General features: G+C 35.6%; 1 protein-coding gene across 4 annotated transcripts; it reads left to right on the top strand.

Moving 5' to 3' along the window:
• The first annotated feature begins 2,815 nt into the window (after window positions 1-2,815).
• On the top strand, window positions 2,816-19,920 carry LOC105041388 (uroporphyrinogen-III synthase, chloroplastic). 4 transcript variants are annotated; one of them, XR_012139825.1, is made up of 12 exons: window positions 2,816-3,105; window positions 6,501-6,588; window positions 9,111-9,177; window positions 10,370-10,488; window positions 12,643-12,738; window positions 13,886-13,941; window positions 16,217-16,302; window positions 16,713-16,847; window positions 17,584-17,635; window positions 17,750-18,016; window positions 18,181-18,491; window positions 19,498-19,920. XR_012139825.1 is itself a non-coding variant. In XM_010918350.3 (10 exons), exons 1-10 carry the CDS (start codon window positions 2,896-2,898, stop codon window positions 17,762-17,764), a joined length of 924 nt encoding a protein of 307 aa, XP_010916652.1. In that variant the 5' UTR covers window positions 2,816-2,895; the 3' UTR covers window positions 17,765-18,142. The 4 variants fall into 4 exon arrangements, 2 of the variants coding, with proteins under 2 accessions (XP_010916652.1, XP_029119316.1); XR_831388.3 differs by lacking the exon at window positions 19,498-19,920 and having other exon boundaries at window positions 18,181-18,634; XM_010918350.3 differs by lacking the exons at window positions 18,181-18,491; window positions 19,498-19,920 and having other exon boundaries at window positions 17,750-18,142.
• Window positions 19,921-20,880: the final 960 nt, after the last annotated feature.

Genomic DNA, 20,880 nt, shown 5'->3' with positions numbered 1-20,880 from the left:
GGCATTCTTCTGATAAGAGTCCAGACAATTGGATTAGGTTGTAAGTTTCTCTTCTTGGTAGAGCCATCGAGGCCTTTTTAACTTTTTCTAGAGTGTCTGAATTAATGGCAACTATTTTTCATGTTGATAGCTCGAGAAAGAAGAAAAGTGTAAGATTTAAAAATCTGATACTTTAAATGAAAATGTTGTATTCACATTATATCCATTCTGAAAATATTGTATTCACAACAAGTACATTTTATTTTCATTCTGTTTTATATTTTAAAGATGCCACATAGCTCTTGTAATCAAGTTACTACCGTATTTTTTTTTCTTGCATCAAAACCTGTAAATAGGTACCTTGCATAGTCCTCAGAAAAGCTATGATTTCTATTTTTAGAAACTTTAAAAAATTTTTATTTTTTTACGTAGGTTTTTGATTTGACTACTAAGTGAGATTTTAAATTTCATAAGAATCTGAAACCATTTGACTCTCAAAAATTAATCTGGAAGAACCTTATATATTTTAGCTTTCTGCATCAAAACCTGCAAACAGATATCCTACATAGTCCTCAGAAAAACTACGATTCTATTTTCAGAGGCTTCAAAAAATTTTTAAATTTTTTGTGTAGATTTTTGGCTTGACTGATAAATGGGATTTTAAATTTGATAGGAATTTGAAATCATTTGACTCCTGAACATCCATATGAAAAAATCTTATACGTTCTGATTTTTGCACCTAAAAATAGAGCAGTATCAAACTAGTAATTTAATTAATAATAAGTTATTATAATTTGATTAATAATAATTTGACGTCGTCAAGATACAACGGCAATCATGGTTCCAAGTCAACTTTCTGATACACGCCAAGAGAGGTGGCAATGTGTGCTCGGCACCAAGCCATGGAGGCAGGAGAAAGAAATAAAATAAAATAAAATAAAAAATAAATATAAATGAATAAGTAAAATATATTTTTTAAAAATATTTTAAATATTAATTTTTTAAATTATTTTTAAAAAATTTATTTATTAATAAAAAATATAAATAAATAAAAAAATATAAAAATACTTTTTTCCAGAAAGTTGCCTTTTGAAAGGCGGACTCACTGCAAATATTTTTTTTCTTTATTTTTCTTCTTCTTTCTTTATTTTTTTTCTTTTTATTTTTTCCCCTTGTTTTCTCCCTTCCCTTCCTCCCACACCCCCCTCAACCGGCCCGCCTCCCCCCCCACCCCCGGGCCCCCGCGCCACCTCCGACTGTGCACCCCCACCCCCCGTAATCCCCTCTGCCCTCCTCCGATCCCCTACGTCCCACCTCTCAAACCCCCGCACTGCCCATGCTGTCCCCGGCTGCGCACCCCTACCTCTCGCAACCCCCGCCACCCCCCATCTCCTCCACCCGTGCCACCCACAACCCCCCTCGTGCCATCACCTGCTAGCCCCCAAACCCCACCCCCTCCCCCTCCGTCTGCCCCTCACAAAAAAAAAAAAAACAAAAATTATTGGTTGAGCTGGTGATTTCTTCTCTCCCGACTACCTCAACGCCAAGGTGGTCGTGAAATCGTCGGTGGAACCGGCAATTTCGAGATAAATGGTAGCTTTGGAAATAAGTTGGGGAGGGGTAGTTTTAAAAATATGAAATAAAAAAATATTAAAAAAATCAGATCGGAGTCCCATTTATTTTTTTATTGGTTAATTTTGGCAAATCAATCATCCAGGCAACAGGTCCACTATTTCCCGCATACTGTGGCAAACATGATGGCTTTGTTCCCCATCCATGTGTCGTTCTATGACTACTTCGAAGGTTGTGGGCCCCATATTTCATGCTGTTAAGAGCAACGGTATTGGCTTGAAATGCTGTCTTTTGTTCAATACAACTCAGCTGCAGCCACTTGAATAACAAATCTACCATGCAATCATAAAAAGCGAGCTTGGCTCCTCCATCAGGCCCTGTACAAGTATTTCCGATACGTTAACTTTTGTACAGTCAGAGTGACGGTCACCTGCGAGTAAGCTTAACCGCGCAAGTACATTGCTCTGTAAAGTAACCATGAATAAGTTTCTTTTTCTTCTTTTTTTTTTTTTTCCACTTAAAACAAGAAAGATAATGAAAACATAAAATCTTACAAAATACTACCACCAAAGGAGGTGCGGCCACTAAATTGTAGCCTGAAATTAATCTTAATAATGAACTCTACCATGATTCATAATTTTATATAATGACTTTAGTGCCATTGCTTCAATTATTGCAATGATGCAATAGCATTATACATAACAATCCATGATTTTATTATCTAATATTATTTTATAAATTTAATTTTAGAAAAAACAATATATATTTCCAAGAATAATATAAAGTTGAAGTGATGTAGTTGTTATTTTACTATACTTTTAGTATTTCCTAGAGGCAATGAATGTCTATTATGACATAAGAATAAATTATTTTAAAGAAAAAGGCTATCAATTTTTGTTTGGGTTTATCAATATTTTCTATAGATATAAATGCAGCAGGTAACTGGTATAGTTTTGTTTTGATAAATTTCCACATGCAATTCAAGAAAATTTTATCTTTAAAATCTCTTAATCTTTATATATATGTGTGTGTGTGTCTTATAGTAGTCCATTGCCTACCATATTAATTGATTCTTAAAAATTTTAAAACAATTTTGCCAACTAAGTAACAAAAAAATTGTAACCTGGATTTTACAATAATGAATTTTGGACAAACCAAATATTCTTTTGATGAAAGTGGGTTCAACCAAAATGCTTTCTGGTGGACCCAAGCGGTTAGAATGGGTGAACCACAAGGAGAAGGCCCTGATCAAAGAAAGGAAGCCTGGCAGGTGTTGGTTTAGGGAAAGCTAAAAGCACGGCCTCTACCACCACCCAACACGTCTCCCTCTCCCCTCCCTCCAAGATGGCCTCGCTCGTTTTCCTCTCTTCCCCTCCTCCTTCTCCGCCTCTTCTTCCTCCTTCGTCTCCTCTATCGAAGAGCAGACCTCCTTTCTCTTCGCTCGGGCTCCGAGCGTCCTCGTCCTCACCCTCTTCTTCACCGACTCCCAAGCCGAAGCCCAAGGTCGTCGTCACCAGAGAGCGAGGCAAGAATGCCAAGCTCGTAGGCGCCCTGGTACTCCTCTTTCCCGTAGTCACAGACCATACACTGGCGTCTAGTTTCTCCTCCTATTTGCTTCCAATTTTCCTGAACTTTGGTTCAATTCTTGGACGGTCAAACGGCTTCTGTTTGTTGAGTTTCGCCTTTCATTGCCTTGAATTTCTTCCTGGGTTTGCTCTGTTTTTTTTTTTTTTTAATTCGTACGTGGAACTGTAATTGGAATGGTTCTCTTTTCGAATTAAATCGGTGTTGCAGTAAAAAAAAAAAGGAATTGCATTTTCCCCATTTTATCAAATGTGGTCTTGTTTCTTCTGTATTTTGGTTTATTTATGCTAAATGGGATGTTTCATCATCTAAATTTGTGCCGTGGTAGAAAGAAGGTTATCAATTGTGGTTTTTGGTGTGATCTTTTTGTAATGTTATTATTATTTTTTTTCCTTTTCCTTGCAGTATTTTGGTTTAAAATATGTTTTTTATGTTTTTTGTTCTGTCTAATCTTTTATTTTGCTGACTACTCTTCCAATTTTGAGTAATTTTAATTGGATGATTGTAGGGCTAAACTAGTTCGATATGCTTGCTTTCTTTCCGAAATTTTTTGAAAGATTTTCTTTTCTTATCTTTTTAAACTTGTGCTTATTATCTCAGCATTTAGTCTTCTACACTGGCAACACAGCTCATACAGCTAATTTGGTCTCGTTTTCTGTCTCTTTTCTTGCACTATTTTGTCTCCAAATTTATTTTCACTTTTGGGTCTGTTCATCATCTTTCTTAGCAAAGCTTTTTGGATGAAGATTGCTTATTAATGCTTCCATAATGGCTTAATTTTAATCAGACATTTGCTAGGAGACATGGGTTCTCTATGTTCGCTTTCTTTTCTTTTCCTCAATGGTTGTTTTCAATTTCTATTTCATTTTACTAGTGTTTAAAAATCGCTATTCTTGAACAGTTTGCTCTTCAGAATTGGTTCTGTTGTATAAAACGAGTTGCCATTATCTATTGCACCATCTGGTTTTGTCTTCTTCATTTCTGGCTCTGCTTCTTTCTTTTTCCCTTCAAAATATGTTTTTGTGCTGTTGCTTGAAAGTTTTTCTTCCCACAAGGTGTTGAATCTAGGAGTATCATTTTTTTTTATGCTGAAGATATTTGCCTTTTTGCATTTTTTTAATGCTATCTCTTTATGCGACCATAAAATAAAGCAAATAGAGTAAAACTTGAACCATTTACGTTGTCCCTTACGTTGAACAGGATAAATCCATGTCTTGAAGCTTTTGTTACTAGCAAATCCCCAACCCGTCCCAAATCCTAATGGGTTTTAATTTTAAATCTCAAACCCTATAGGGTTTTGCTAAACGGGTCCTATTAGGGTTCGGGATGGGTCGGATATCCGAAAGAACCCCCGGCTGCCATCCCTAGATTAAAGTTTTGATCACCTGTCTTTTGGCTTTTTATCATAACATAAAGAGTTGATATGTTCTGGCCAGCTTCCTCATCTCTTGAATAAAGTGGCTGTTCACACTAATGCATTTATTTGTCTCATTACCATAGCTTATAGTATAATTATCTACTTGGTCGTCATACAACATGCCCATAGCTTTACTAGAAACAGACAATACTTTATTTGGCAGGTTTTTAACTGTAACAAATTACATATGGTATAAGTCCTGCATTTTGGTTGGACCTAATCTTGCAATAATGTTTATTCAACATATTCCAAACTTGTATTTTTAAGGTTCTGAAGTAACTTAAAACTGTAATTATGAAATCCAAAGGTAGCAGAATTGGCCAGGGATTCAAATACCTCTCCTAATTTGATGCAACATACTTAATGTACTTTCACCATTTTAATTTATCTTTGTTTAAATGTTTAGGCATTTGGAATAAATGATCAATGCCTTCTTAAAGCAGTAATTGGCCCTAGCTATCTTGTTTGAGGCACTTTTGTTGCACAAATTAGTACTTGTGATGTATATGTTTATTTAATAGGTGTCTGTTTTTTTGGGCTATTTTTCTAAGTGCTGTTCTGTTGGTCACACTTCTTTTGTTCTCTTCCATCAGAGTTCATGGTGAAATTTTCTATTTCTTCCAATGGATGCAATCTTTCTAGGCATGCTCCTATAGTGACTGGTGTCAAATAGGCCCTAACCATCCAATGAAGCACAGGAAAGAAAACCTAAAAAACCACAGAAGCCTCTAGTAACTAGTAAGTCATTGCTATGGCACCGTGAGCAGTATTGAGCTACAGTACACAAACAGTATTATGAATAGTACCGACTACAGTAGTGCTGCAGTGGGTTGACTCTTACATACTATCTAAACATCACGCTTGAACTCTTCCTAGGAATTTGGACTGTTGGATTGAATGAGCAGTGTAAACCATTCAACAAAAACTAGCACTTTGATGCGAACAGATCTTATGTCGATGGGTCAGATATGAACCAAAAAATGCTGCTGCATTAATTTATTGAATCTGAGGAACTGAATGGTTCCTAGAGAAGTGGGAATTGAATTCATGTATAAGGCCCTTCAAAGTGATCCATCTCTTGGCACACTTTTCTTGCTAGAGGCAACTGCTGAAATAACATTTCTCCATTCAACATGGGCTTCCAAATTCTCTTCCTGGAAAACTCCTCTGCCCATTTCTTCCAAACTTCCCTCCAAGTTACATGCTGGAAAATTATCAAACCATTTTTGCTTTACATTCAGTGAATGGTGGATTACGGGCTAAAACAAAAGGATTTGCATTTCCAGCCTTTCTTAAATGTCCTTTCTTTATGGAATTGACTTCTCTCTTTATTCTTTCATGGGGGTAGTCAGTTTCATGCCTCTTACTATCTCGAATCTTTATATATGCATTTTATAGTTGGTTATCACATAACTTCATCTTAAAAGGGGAAAAGGCATAACATTAAGGTTCTTTCTAGCGAAAGATTGTTTATTCAGTTTATGCACCATGCATTTCAACAGAATCCAGAAAACGATCAGTGGGGGTGGTCATGATTTTTATCAGGCTCATTTTAAATTTCTTCTTGCTTCATATCATGGGGGCAAGCTTGCCAAAATGGCAATTAATGAATGCCTTTACCTACATTTTTTCCCCCCTAGTCAAAATACTCTCTCCAAAATATTTTCTCTCAACGTGGCATCAGGTGTCAGAAGAAATGACATCTGGTATCATACGAATGTGATGCATAATGCTACATGTGTATTGATGCATCCAAGCACTTTTGATGACTTAATTTATTATTGCTTGATTTGCATAATGGATGCTCATTTTAAGATTAGATACATAAATTAATTGTTAGGTTCTTGTCATTGCTTTAGTTAGGCTTTTTATAAAATTGAATAATATCTGTTGTAAATAAAAGCCATTTGGTAGATGACCTCTTTCTATAATCTTGTTCATATCGCAGGCAAAGCATAACATCCACTGTGTAGAGTTTCCTCTGATTAAGCACACGAAAGGGCCAGATGCAGATAGGCTCACCACTCTTCTACATGGTAAGTGGCTGATCATGGGTATCCATGTCATACTTTTAGTATTGCTAGCTGAATTCTGACCTTTATTTGATTGCACTTACCCTTGTATCTCGTCTTCCTCTTGAAGAAAGAGTACTGCTAGTTCTGTTTCACCATTTGCCAACACTGGTTTCACAAATACATGTAAACCAGTGCCCGTCAGAAATAGCAGGTAGCATATGACAGGTGCTGGCTTAGTGCTGATGTATGTTAAAAGCGTTCAGAGAATGATTGCAGTCATGTGGAATTTTTCTTGAAAAGAGATAAAGTAATTGTTTATCTAACCATAAAAGAAATGTAGTGAGTTCTGAAAAGCAACAGTAATCACAAGGATTGATACCTTCTTTAAAGCATGACCTAGTCAGCTTTGGGACTGAAACAAGTGCATGAATTATACAAAAATTTGTAAAACTAGAAAATGTATATAATAAATAATAAATCAAAAATATGAAATTTAGTATTTATTTTTATTTAGTACAGTATGATTCCAAGGCTTTTAATGTACTAATTTGAAAACAAATATTCAACGTGACATACAAATGCATATATTCAGGAAAAATATTTCAGCAAATTACAGAGTTCAAAAGTTACAGCTTATGTGATCTATTACAGCCCAAACAGTGAAAGTAACGTGTGGTATTTACGCCACGAGGAGGAACAGTACATTTTCTATGAAGTAGCTTAGGAAGTTATAAAAGCGCCTAAGATCTGTAAATTTCTTAAACATCTTTTACTACTAAGATAACCCTGTGTAAAGGAGGAGACTTTTCGGCGTTTCTATTTTATTCATGCTGAGGTCCATAAACTAAAGGAATATTTTTGTATTCTCAATTTTTGAAGTAAGTTTGTTCTAATGGGGTAATCTGACTTGACTAATGTTTTTTTTTTTTCGAGATCATGTATTGCAATCACTTGAATCCAAGATCTCCTGTAATATGCCTTGGCACTATTCTCTTGTATCTTTCTAAATATATTGGATTGTTACACTCATTGTAAATGAACTTGCTGCCAATAATATCAAGGGGGTCCAATGGGGCATAACATTAAAGATGGTAATTCATTCTTTGAAGTTTGAAGAGATGAGGATCTTAAAAAATGTTAAAATGGAACTCTAAGATCCTTTGGAGGATATTTATTTAAAAACAAATATAAAATACACAAGATGCAACTTTAGTGGAATATAAAGAGTAGCACAAAATTGATGTTTAAGAAAAAAATGATGCTTAATAAACAAAAAAAGGAAAAAAGAATAATGATGGATCAGAGATGGCTAAACGAGATCTTTTTTATTATCTGAATGTATTATCCAGATGAATGGAGGCATTAGTGAAATCACCTCAGAATAAGAATCAATTGGGGTGTCATATGATCAAGCTGTGCCAAGGGATTTTAGGGAAGATTCCATCTTGCAACAATAATGTTCTCAATCATGGATTGCCGTACTGCCTGATACGAGGCATACCGTACGGTACGCTATACCGTACCATAATGACACTGTCGTACCGGTCCGCACCCTATATCAACACTGTAAAAGGATGGTACCAGTATGGGGTCTGGTACCGAGACGACGAATTTCGTTCTCAATATTAGGTAATAAAGAGGATCATGACAAAGAAGCACCAGAAGGGTAAGAATGCTAATGTGGATTTCAAAAACCTTGGAAGATAGGATTAGGAATCACTATAGTATAGAAAGCATATAAAGTTGCTTCGATAGGACACAACAATAGAGAACCGACTAATAGCATTGGCATGTGCATTGATGGCCTTAGGAGAGTGGCTCCGATTTATATGTAAGGATTAGGTGAGAGGAGGAAAGAACTAAGATAACTTTAAAAAGATGTGAGAGAGAATTCCAAATGGCTTGTGCAGGCGGCGGAAGCATAGCTTAGTGGAAATGTTCATTGAAGATACATTTAGTAAAGCTGACATTAAGTAAATTGGATTGGGCTTGATTTATGGTCTAGAATTTGATGTAGTATGAAACATTGAAGTGATTATGATGATATTAGTACACTAGGCAAAACATAACTATCTAAATGTTGATTTCATTAAAAAAGGATGTCCTGATGCATGTGGCTCCCACCACTATTGGGTTTGAAGAGGGTCAGATGTATGCTGTGTTGCTTCTATGTATGGTGAGATTTTCCATTATTTCAAACCCATGAAACCCAAGTCACAGTGGAGAAACTTTACAGTTGCGCCAAGGCCTAACCTACCTCAACACTTCTCTATCCAGGCTTGGGACTGGTATGTACATAGGTGGAGTTAACCATGGGTGTGAATACCATATATGATCTTTAATTCCTTTGATCTATTATTCTATGCTTTTGATCTATTGTTCTATGCTTTCTTTATTTTGGAAAATATATAATTTAATTATGATATATATACCTCTGCTTTCTTCTGCTAGATTGCTTTGAAAACAAATTCTCATAGAGTTCTCATTAACATTGTAGAATTTCTATTGGGAAAGCTTCATGATTGATCCCTTCTTGTTTCCAGACACTCCGTTTGATTGGATTGTCATAACTTCTCCGGAAGCTGGTTCGGTGTTTCTTGATGCATGGAAGTAAGAATCAGCTGGTTTATGTTGTTTGTTTATGACAATTTACTGTGTAATAGTCAGTGCCCATGTTATGTCTTTGCATGCATACTTTATTTATGGTCTTGTGTATCAGACTGATACTTTTGGAGAGTTTTGATGGAAGTTTAAGTAGGCTTTGAGTGGACCTTTCAACATATTAGTTAGCATTGTACATTTCCTCTTTTTCTTCTTCTCCCTCCTAAAATCTCTTCTTTGTGTACATTAAAACTTGATATATTTGGTAATCTAGGAAGCTTCATTATGTTCTATAAATTTTACTATGTGAAATAAATAGTAAATACCTAAAGATGAAAGATCCAGGTTGACAAATGTGTGTGTGAGAGAGAGAGAGAGAAACAGGAAAGTCTTCATATGTGAAATGATAGTGACTGTGATCTGCAACAAACCTATGGAGCTTAGCCCCTCTTGTTGCCTTCCCTCTGTATAACTCATTTACCTAGTTGAATAGAGATTGAACGATTAATGAGGGCTAGGTAGAAGAAAAAAATAAGCTTTTTGTTCTCCAACTTTCTCTCTTCTTCCCCTACATTTTTTGTTGTCTTCTTATTCAATTCTATCACCTAACCTTTTTCCATTTGCATATATTCTTATTATTCCTCATCTTCTCTTGTCCTGACAAAGAGGAATCACATACAATATCACCCAAAAATTTTAAACCATTTTTTGAAATTTATTTTTGCTCTTATCCCTCTTTTCCTTTCTCATTTTAACATTTATAAATCCATGTAATGTCTTGTCATGAATTTTATTGTATTCCATATTATTAGCTGCAGTTAACATATGATATCTATTTGTGTATTACTGTGTTTATCTGCCACTTATCAATTCCAATCTAGGCACTTTCTTATCGTCATTTCTATTATTTATCTAATGGCTTACTCCATGTTGTCACGGTTCTTGCAACCATGATTTGTGTTAACTTTCTACTTTAGTGACTTGATCACTCAGTGACCCCATCACTTGAATATTGTACTGGTAAATATCTTTGGTTAGTTCAAGTATGGTGGAACATTTCTTTCAGAGGGGAGGTCATGACTCAAGGTTGGTTTATTAAAAAGACATCGTGAAGAGTGACTTAAATATTAATTTGTGCTTGTACCTGTCCTCAACATGTGATTATATTTGTACATTGAATAATAATTTTCATTTTAATTAGGGCTGCTGGAAAACCCAAAGTGCGAATTGGGGTGGTTGGATCTGGTACAGCAAGTATTTTCCATGACATATTGCAATTACCTGACCAATCTCTTGAAATTGCATTTTCTCCTTCAAAAGGTACACAATGTTGCTAATGCATTCCTAACATTACCTCCACTTATGTGCTATTGTCTTTTTAAATGGAAACATGCTAGCATTTGTTGGATGGCACTTGGGGAAGGAATAGTTTTACAGGGTTAGGAAGATTCACCATAGCTCCATATGTTAACCAAGAGTTCAATTTTTCCCTTTCTCATATCTTTTTGTCAAATTTCTCAAACATTGTAAGACCTGAATATGTCTGTCTCTTCATGCATCTTTGCATTCTTCTTTTACGAGGAGGCAAACCCACCCATTTTATTAGAAAAAGAATATGAAGGCCCTATTTTCTCCCAGACAGAAAGTAAACAGTGATGGCTCTTGCTGTTATGACGTATTCTACACCAGAAGCAAGCTGCCAAGATGAGTTTGTATGTTTCAAGTCTCCATGAGGCTGTAATCTTTTGCTTATCCATGTGGTGTAGAGAGAAGGAACCATTGCAGCCATGGATTCAAAATTGCTGAATGGGACGGTTCTGGCCTTGTCAATGCATACTGATAGTATCATACTAGCATACTGGTTTGTACTTGTCGATACCAGTACCATAACGTTCTGATTGAAAAATATCACAAGGTTCAATACTGGTATTTAAAACCTTGATTGCAGCATGACCGCCTAATGCGGTTCAACACTGGTATTTAAAACCTTGATTGCAGCATGACCGCCTAATGCAAGGGAGGTCTTGAGCTTAGACTATATAATTCTGGCACAATAACATTTGAGAAGAATATGGCTAACTAAAAATTGTAATGCATAATCTTATAAATCTTTTGAAAATTAAAGAAAATAATGTTACATTATCTCTCATTTTATGGGAGGTAGCATTTTAATTATGCTGTCGTTAGTTGTCTATGCTTTAGATTCTTATTTAGCTGAATTAGAGTTAGGTGCAGAGGTAGGTCCTGATATGTGGGTAGAGAAATGATAATAAATAATAACTTTAAGGTATAGAAGCAACTATATATGTTTGTGCAAAATGCTTTTACATTTTAGAATGGTTGAAATTAATTCATTTGTTTTCTAAGTTTTAGAAAAAAATAGATGATATGAGAGTCAAATAATTTGATAGAATATTTTGTGATATATATACAATTGATTTATGGTTGATAGTGATATTTTTAGAGAAGGTTAGATTGGAATATTAAGAGTGGGTGGATGGGTGGAGCAAAAGAGCAGGAATAAGTTTCTGGAGTGAGAGAGCTAGCCTATATGAGTGATTTTGGCTAATATAGGCTTTTGATGAACAAAGCTGGCTAGGATTTTCCAGGAATATATATTAGATAGAGATGGAATCGTATAAAGCTTAGTATTGGTTAAAAGTTTCACAATCTTGAATCAGATATATTTTTTGTGCATTAATTGAGGTGGCATTAAATTTTGCATCATGCTCCACTGGTCGTGGGACTCCAAGTTCCCATTGGTTATGCATTCTGTTCGCTTCACCTTGAAACATATATTAAACCACCGAGATATCTGTGTCCCAAAATCTCAAGCTGAAGAGTCGAAATACATCACAAGGCTGCAGGGGCATCCATGGCCAGCCAACTTGTGTCATGCTTTGCATCATGAAGTTCTGCATTTATTCTCTTTGAACTTCTAAAAAAGTGAATGCAAATGATGTAATCATATGCTCTTTGTCTTCTTTTTTTTCTTTTACATGAGGTCCGGGTTAGAATGTTAGATAATAGACACCAATAAAGGTCCAAAATAGAGTGTAGGCAGGAAAGGTTATTATGCTAGCATAAGGATTACAAACCAGCAAAAATGCATTCAGAAATCAATATGGTGGAGGAATTTTGAGCCTTGCAATGATAGAGAAGAATGTGATGAACCAATAAGATGATGTGGTTATGTGCAATATAGACCAGAAGCAACTTTGATATTGTACTTTCCCATGTGTGGAAGGATTGGGAAAATGAAAAGATCAAATTTATGGTAACTGGAGAAGGTTTCTACAATTTATGTCAATGGATGCTGTAGGTGATGTAGTCCTTGATATTTAGGACATGCATGACAGTAACTAAATGATGGCATGGCATTACTTGGCTTTGGTTCTGGCCGTATGAGATTTCTTGTTTGTCATGATAAATGTGATTATATATCCATCTTAATGGTTATATTTGTTTCTTCAGCAACAGGAAAAATATTGGCTTTGGAGCTCCCAAAGTATGGTCACAAGAATTTTACAGTTTTATATCCTGCATCTGTGAAGGCTGGCAATGAAATTGGTAGGTCAATTAAATGTTTTGTGTGGTTTAGTTCTATGTGCTCTTTGGTTTCCCTAGATGCCCATCCTCATAACTATTTAAAATTTTAAACACAATGAGCAATAATTAAAGTGCCTGCTCATACTGTATTGGATCTACAGTTCCTATCATACTGTTAGCTTGTCAGCATAACATGAGTAACCTCACTACCTCTATACAATCTGTGTTGGCCTGTAATGCTGCATTTGAACATGTTGAAGTGATACACAATGATATGAGTTTGTACTTTGGCTTTTTTTTTTTGTTTTTTTTTCCTGCTTTCTTTTTTCCTTCTCAACTCATCTGATCATCCAAGACAGTTCCATTTCTCTTCAATATAACCTTGCTGTCATCTCTGGTGATTTTTTTCTTTTGCTTTCTTCTTTTTAATTTTGAGGATTTGAAGGTGGATATTAGACAGATATTAGAGATCAAGTTAACCAATAGTTATAAACTTCCATCACACTGCAATCTGTGGGCTTCTTGTGACCGCAGCAGCATGCATAGTACGACACTTCTAATGTATTGTCCATGTGCAAACATAATTATGTTGCGTGCAGTTTTTTCCAGAATATGGAGCTTGTTTATGTTGTAAGTATATGTTTCCTTGCATGGCATTAATCTTTCTACAAACTATGAAAGATTGTATTAAATAACAAAATAGAATAGATATTACAATGATTTATTAGTTAAAATTATGTTTTTTTTATTGTCTTCTTAAAGCAATTAAATTTGGCCCATTGAAAAAGAAAATGAATAAAGCTGGATATTATGGTGTGCCACAGGCAATCCTTTTTACAACTGTGTATTTTCCCTTGCTGGTGCCTGCCAACTATCGGTATGGTATGATACAGTATGCATCACTGTGCTGGGTACCAACCAGCACAGGCAGAAAACATGCTATTTTAATGGTTGAGTTCAAAGTAAATTATGACAAGTGCTCTTGAGTGTCAGACCTGTTGATCCATCCCTCTGGATGTTAACCTTTTTTTTTTTTTTGTGGCCTTCTTAGATTTTGTAAGTACTGTTCATGTATTGTCATTCTTGCCAGTGCATTTTTTGTTGACAAAACTAAATCTATTTTTCCTTTTGCAATTTCAGTCTCAAATTCTTAGATCTTTTTGTGCAGAAGAAGGCCTTTCTGGTCGAGGATTTGAGGTCATGAGGCTCAATACATACAACACTGTAAAAATCTAGACTTACATTTTCAATCAAAGAAATTATGTATTCCACAAATTTGTGTCTCTTCACTGTAATACAAGATCAAACGGTCATAGGATGACCTAGAGATTTTGATTTGTTTCTTCCTAGACTAGGGATCCTAAACTTTTGTTACTAGAAAAATAAGAAAATGAAGATGCAGTTTATTGTCTGTCCACCTGTTTGGTCGAGGATTTGAGGTCATGAGGCTGAATATGTACAATACTGTAAAATCTTGACTTCTTACATTTTTCAATTATAGAAATTACATATTCCACAAATTTTTGTCTTGTCACTGAAATACAAACTCAAGCAGTCATAGGATGACCTAGTGTTTTGGATTTGTTTCGTCCTAGATTGTGGGTCCTAAACATTTCTACTAGAAAATAAGAAAAAGGGATGCATGCAGTTTATAGTCTGTCCATTTTTTTCATGTTGTTTATCAATAATCTCGTACCTATTTGTCTGCTTTGTCTTTGCTGGGAATTCTACATTGTAATCAGTAAGCTAATTGATAGCTGCAAAAGAAGAGTTGCTGAAAGCACCGCATTTGCATGGTATAACCGATATCACCTTAGGATATATTATGTTAAGCACTAAAAAAACTATTTGTAGAATGCTACTTGATAAATAATTCCTTGCTGTCAATGACTACATGGTGATGCCATATTCAAATTTTTGTAGGTTTTGCTATTACTGGGAATGATGTCGCAATCCAGACAAAGTATATATCTATAGAATCACAAAACACTCAGATATACATTTTCATTTGTTTATATTTTGTCATCGATCTCCCCCCCACCACCAAAAAAAAAAAAAGCAATTTGGGTTTGTTTTTTGTGAAGAAATCACCTGCCACACTTGCCTAAATCCAAATGTGTGTAAGCCAGCTCAGTATATCAGGTAAAGTAAAATTATCTTCCAGGTCATTCCACGAGAAGCTTTAATGTGCCCTGGCCAAATTCAAAGATGTAAACATTAATGTATCAGCTGTCATTTTCCAATCCTCCTTTTGTTTGATACGTCCATGGCCCAGTTAGTGTTTTCCCAATTCCAACTGTGTTATGATGCAGCCTGCTGGTTTCTAGGTCTTGGATTTGCGGACGATGCCACCTAATAAGTGCCTTATTCATACTTGCTTTGTTTAGTTCGTCCAGCTTTAGGTGCTCCAACATTTTGGCAACAAAATAATCTAAAATCTTTTGCATGAGAGAACTTTATCCTTCTTTTTTGTCTCTTCTGTTCTGTTCTAGAGCTGTGGACAACAATTTTTCTTGTGGAAAAGAAGTTCTTTGACATTTCATCTTTATGTCCATATCTTCTTAATGCAGAAATCATCCCTGTTATCGGGCCTATTTGAAGCCTATGCTCATCGAGAAAGACATGGTTCATTGATAAACATGAACCATTCTTTCTCAACTCAGGTTGCCCGGTTAGCAATTCAAGTTTCTTGTTCTCTTTATAGAGCTCCTCTTGAGTCTGCAACTTTCTCAAATGAGTCTTCAGAGCACAAGGGATATAGTTTAATGTTGTGTGAGTATCAATCACATTGACTTACCCATTTAACCTGGCTAGATCTATAGCAGATTTAACTTTATACTGACCAATATGTGCTACTCGCAGATTCTAACTTTCCAAATTCCATTCTGATTATTTTAGATGAAAGAGAGTACAGATCAGGACAACTGTAAGTGCATACCTATAGTGCATTCTCTAGGTAAATATCACGATAATAATTATATCAAGATATTGGCATATGCCAGGTAATTATGGTTATTTTGAAGTTTGAACTGATTGTGATGTGCTTTATCTTCATTTATTAGGTAATAATTTTACAATTGCATAAACACTTGTGTTGGTATAGTAGCTGATTGCACCTAAGATACAATGTGGCTGGATCTTCATGGATGCCCATGAGCGCTCAACCAGCAATTTGGTTCCAACAAGAGCGTTCAATAGTAAATTTTGTTAGATCCTAGTCAAAAGTACTGCTATTTTACAAAATGGCCTTGTTTTAGTTCCATATATAATTTGTCCAGCACCTTCTGGAGATTTATCTACATGATTTTCGATCTTGTAACCTGATTTGCTAGGTTACTTCTGATTTGTTAGTCTTTTTTTTTTTAAATAATCATTTCATTTAATATCAATATTGTATCTGATTACCTGGTTTATGTTGGTGGAAGTTACTAATGTCAAAATTGGTGATGTGAGCTTGACCAATACATATGGGTCATAATGTTTTTTATATACTTATCAGGTACCTATACAAGATGTAGACCAGATGGTTCTAAAACAAGCTCTTTCTGCTCCAGTTGTTGCAGTAGCCTCTCCTTCTGCAGTGCGGTAATTTAGCAATTGCACCTTCTCATTGTATTTGATTTCAGGTTACAATGCCTTCAGTATTTTGGCACCTCCTTTAAGTCCTCGGTGGAACTGGAGTCAATTTGATTCACGACCGTGTTGTTTCCTGATTAGCTCCATTGATTGCAGACAGGGTGATTAAGAAGAGCAAATCTAATGCTTAATCATCTCAATGCTTCATCGGTTTATCTTAAGTTCATAAGAAATTTTATTGTTTTTTTCCAGGATCTCTTCAGTTTGGTAGTACAGCACTTTTGCTTGTTTTCCTTCAATGTTAATGATATTTTATTCTAACATATCATTATATTACTGTTTTATTTTCTTTATTTCCTTTACTCAAAACAGTATTCCTGTTTATTGCTAATGAGTTGATTGATTGTTATCCGAAATAGAGCCTGGATTTATCTCATCTCAAAATTGGAGAATTGGGACCACTCTGTTGCTTGCATTGGTGAGACAACTGCTTTGGTTGCAAAGAGATTAGGCCTCAAGAATGTATATTATCCAACAAACCCTGGTTTCGAAGGGTATGTCTCATTCTTTCATATAATTAAATTATCAATCATTAACTAAATGGAGTTTGCTGCTTGGTTGCTGCAATTGGTAACTGCCAGAATATTATGGAAACAATATTTGGGTTTATGGTCCATAGTAGGTCTTATATACCTTTTTTACTTTGTCGTGGCAAGTCTGGTGATTTCTTTCTGAATGGCATGATTGACCATTTGTGGATGCATATGACCGAGCTGAAATCCAAAGGGAAGACAAAATACCTTCAATTTGGATGGACATTCCTGTCAGATTTCAGTATAGTTCTACTTTTTGATCCTAGCTTGGTACTTTTGCACCATATCTTTTAGGTTTCACTCTTTGGGATCTGTCTTCTGTATAATGACTTGAATGACATGAATAAGTCAATGTAGATGCTAGACAACCTGCATCCACTAATTCTATTGTTATGTCCTGGTTTTATCTTTCCAGTGAAATCATGTTTAAACCGATATCTTTATATGCTGTATCTGGAAGAATTTCATCAATATGTATGCACTGTGCACCATATGTTCACTTGGTTTTCTTGTAAGTTCCATGAGTAGAAGTCTACCTGATCTTTTGTGCAGTCTACTAATTATGCCATGGCAAACCTCTCAGACATGTCATTGTTTTATAACCAAAATAGGTGCACCTGCACATGATTGATGGTCTTCTGGAGAAAAGCTTACCTGATAATTTCTTACCAGTGCATTCTTGTATCTGTGCTTACAGGTGGGTTGACAGCATCCTTGAAGCTCTAAGAATTCACGACGAACTCCAGAAGGTTCTACTGTACCTAATCACAGATATTACTTGAAAAAAATCTGTTGCACATTGTTGTTGCATTTTTTGCTTTGTCTTATTGTTGCCTCTTATAATCTGTTTGTCTATAATCCAGGCTCTAGTTTGTTGATAAGGACACATTCAGGGAACTGAAGACACATTCAAGATAATTGCAGCAAAAGACATTTTTGGATCAAGCCAGCCTAGATATCATCGTTGTTGTGATAAACCTAGCAATATCTTATACATATAGAGATTCCCATCACAATTCGTTATTGAATGCAACTGGATGGAATAACTTCTTCGAAGGTCAACAATGATGTAAAGGTGATCATATGATCATGGAGGACCAAGAATCTACCGTACATGATAATTTGTGAAGGTGATCATGTACTAATTAGATACTTCTTTTGTTTATTATATTAACTTGCACAGACAGAATATTGGGAAGGGGAATTTCAGAGTGTAGATCTATAATGTCAGGAGATTCATGTTCCTTTTGCTTTCACTGATGTGTTTCTTCATTTTTTTCCTACCAATCTACAGTTTCAGAAGGATTGGTTCCTATTATACCAGCACCTTGTACACAACAAATCTTACACAGATTACTTTCACATTTCATTATTCCATGCAAATGGATGGCATAACATCTTCAAAGTTCAACAAAAAGCGATCATGAGAGCATGGAGAACCAACAATCTACCATACATGATAAAATGTACTTTGTGTTTTCCACCTTTTCACGAAAGACTGCAAAAACGAGAACAGATATGAAATAGTATGTCATTCATGGAAGTTTATGCGCTGCAACGCCAGCCTATATATGCCTGCTATTGTAAGGGAATCTGCCAGGCAAGGTATACTAGTCTGAATTCTGAAAGATTTCTTATCGGTATTTATGTCACATGCAGTCTTTTGGTTTAGTACCTTACGAAGAGGTTATCCTGTAAGTTAGTGTACTGTGACAATTTAATACAGCAACTCAGCAAGTTAAACAGATTCATGCCTGTGCAACTTGTATTACTAAATGACAATTGGCTAAAAAGCATCACTTTATTCTTCTTACTAGTAGATGATTTTCCTGAAATTCTATTTATTATTCCTAATCCCATGATCTCCTGCTCCACTAAATATGAAGCTTCATTTTCAACTGAATGGATGGACCAGTTTTGTCATATTCAGATAGGAACCAGCAATTACAGTTGGACATGATTAATGTTCTATTAGATTTGTAGCTTGAAAGCAGCTCCCCCACCTCACTCAGATGCAAACATTTAGGCAAGCCATAGATAACCGTCACTCAGCCTCAGTCGAAGCAAAGAAGCAAGCCATGACAATTCTCAGAAGTTGTTAGGGTCTCGTAATCTTCAACTGCAATGTCGGAAATCACTTGTGATTACACCAAACCTTCACATAAACCATAAAATTTAATATGTTCGCTTAGAATATAGATTCTCCCTGGTTGATTAAATCGATAACTATAGAAATTAACTCTACTGGAGTCAGCAAATTGCAATTGTTTTTAGCATTTTAGATTTACTTCTGGAGGTTGTGCTGCCATTTCCTACGTGTCTATATTTTAGCTTTCTTTCCGCAAAGATGTTTAGCTTTTGTAGGTGCAAAACAAATTGCTCAGACCTATTCTCTGTACGATTAGGATATTTTTTTCTTCAACCTTTTTCAAGCAATATGAACAGAGTTATTATGCACATGAATTTTGCTTGTGAGTGACCCGATATTTTGCCAAAACTATAAGATAAGGGAATCCTGCTAGTGTTGTGGTACAGGCTTATTTTTTTTTCCCTCTTCATAAATCTTAATAGTTTTCCTTGCTAAGACCTTGTATTTTGTCATTGCATCAAGTTGACGAAGATTAACAAGTGAATGGATCATACAGTCCTAGTGCTTGCCTTGTCGGCTTCCGCAACGTTTCCTGATGTTTTTATGTGGAACCTGATTTAAAAAAGGAAGAAGAAGAAGAAGAAGAAGAAGAAGAAGAAGAAGAAGAAGAAGCGGCTTGCCTATTACGATGTTAACGGTCATTTTCACAGTGGACGCGTAAGTTCACCAAAGGGATTGTCACGGGAAAGAAAAAAAAAGGATTGTTATGGAAAATAGCACATAATAATGAAGCAAGGTGGAGAATCATGCAAAATCTGAAAAGCAAATATGTGACCAATGAATCCAACATAAGTTTGAAATGTTGTTGCTAAAGCACCTGGTTTCATTCGAAAAAGCAAAATTCAATCGAAGGAGGGAAATAAAAACCGAATCAAATTTTGCTCACCTTGCTCATACCGAGATATTTTTTCTCTTCTACTTCAGATTCAACTGTTTACAGTAATCTTGCATGTACCTCAATGTTGACTACCGACCACGTCAAGGTATTCCACTACTCAATAGCTTTGTAGTACTGTTGATATGTCCGTTCTCACATGTCTTCTTAATTCTCATGAGTCACAAAATAATAATCCATCATTACCGTATTTTCTACCGTTTAAATTCTAAAGAGGCTGCGTCTGGTTTGTGATTTTGGGAGTCGGATTTTGGAATTGGAATTAGACTTAGACTGGGCATCTGAACGGTCATATTTGCTAATACGTTTGGTTCATGACTGAATTAAAACGAGATTTGAAAATCTAAAATAAAATTAGAAATTGAAATATTTTCATTCTCCTTCTAAAATCGAAATTGAAATGAGACTCTTCCAATCAAATAATTAAAATTGGAATCACTTATTTTCATTCTCATTCTAAGTCCAACTCCTCCGAGCCCAGTATCTCGATGTTACCTTTCAGCTTTCCACTTAGTCTCAGTATGAATCAGGATGCAGAAGGACAGAATGATAGGCCTGGTATAGAAGTTAGAATTGCGGGCAAAAAGGGAATCCCACATTGATCGGTGATGACATTAGCTGCATACCAGGGTGGCTCGTTATGGGAGGGTTTTGGCGATTGGTCATAAAGGGCTATTTACAGAAATTTATTACTGCTGTTATAAGTGAACATTTATGTTCCGTAGTCAAAGAGAAATGAATGTTGCAGGAACAAGAGTATCCAAACAGCCATACTCTTACACCATTAATAGTGAATTGTATGATGGGCAGCGGCATGGTGTGGGGCAAATTGTCCAGCTGAGGTTGCTTGATTAACTCCATTTAAATAGATGAAAAATTAAAGGTAGACCTGCTTTTTTTGGTTGCAAGTAGAGTGAAAATTCTTCAATTAAGAGGTACTTCTGTTGTAG

Source organism: Elaeis guineensis, chromosome 3 (genome assembly GCF_000442705.2).
Source record: "Elaeis guineensis isolate ETL-2024a chromosome 3, EG11, whole genome shotgun sequence".
In the NCBI taxonomy this organism is placed as follows: Eukaryota; Viridiplantae; Streptophyta; class Magnoliopsida; order Arecales; family Arecaceae; genus Elaeis; species Elaeis guineensis.
This window is presented reverse-complemented; position numbering and strand designations above follow the sequence as displayed.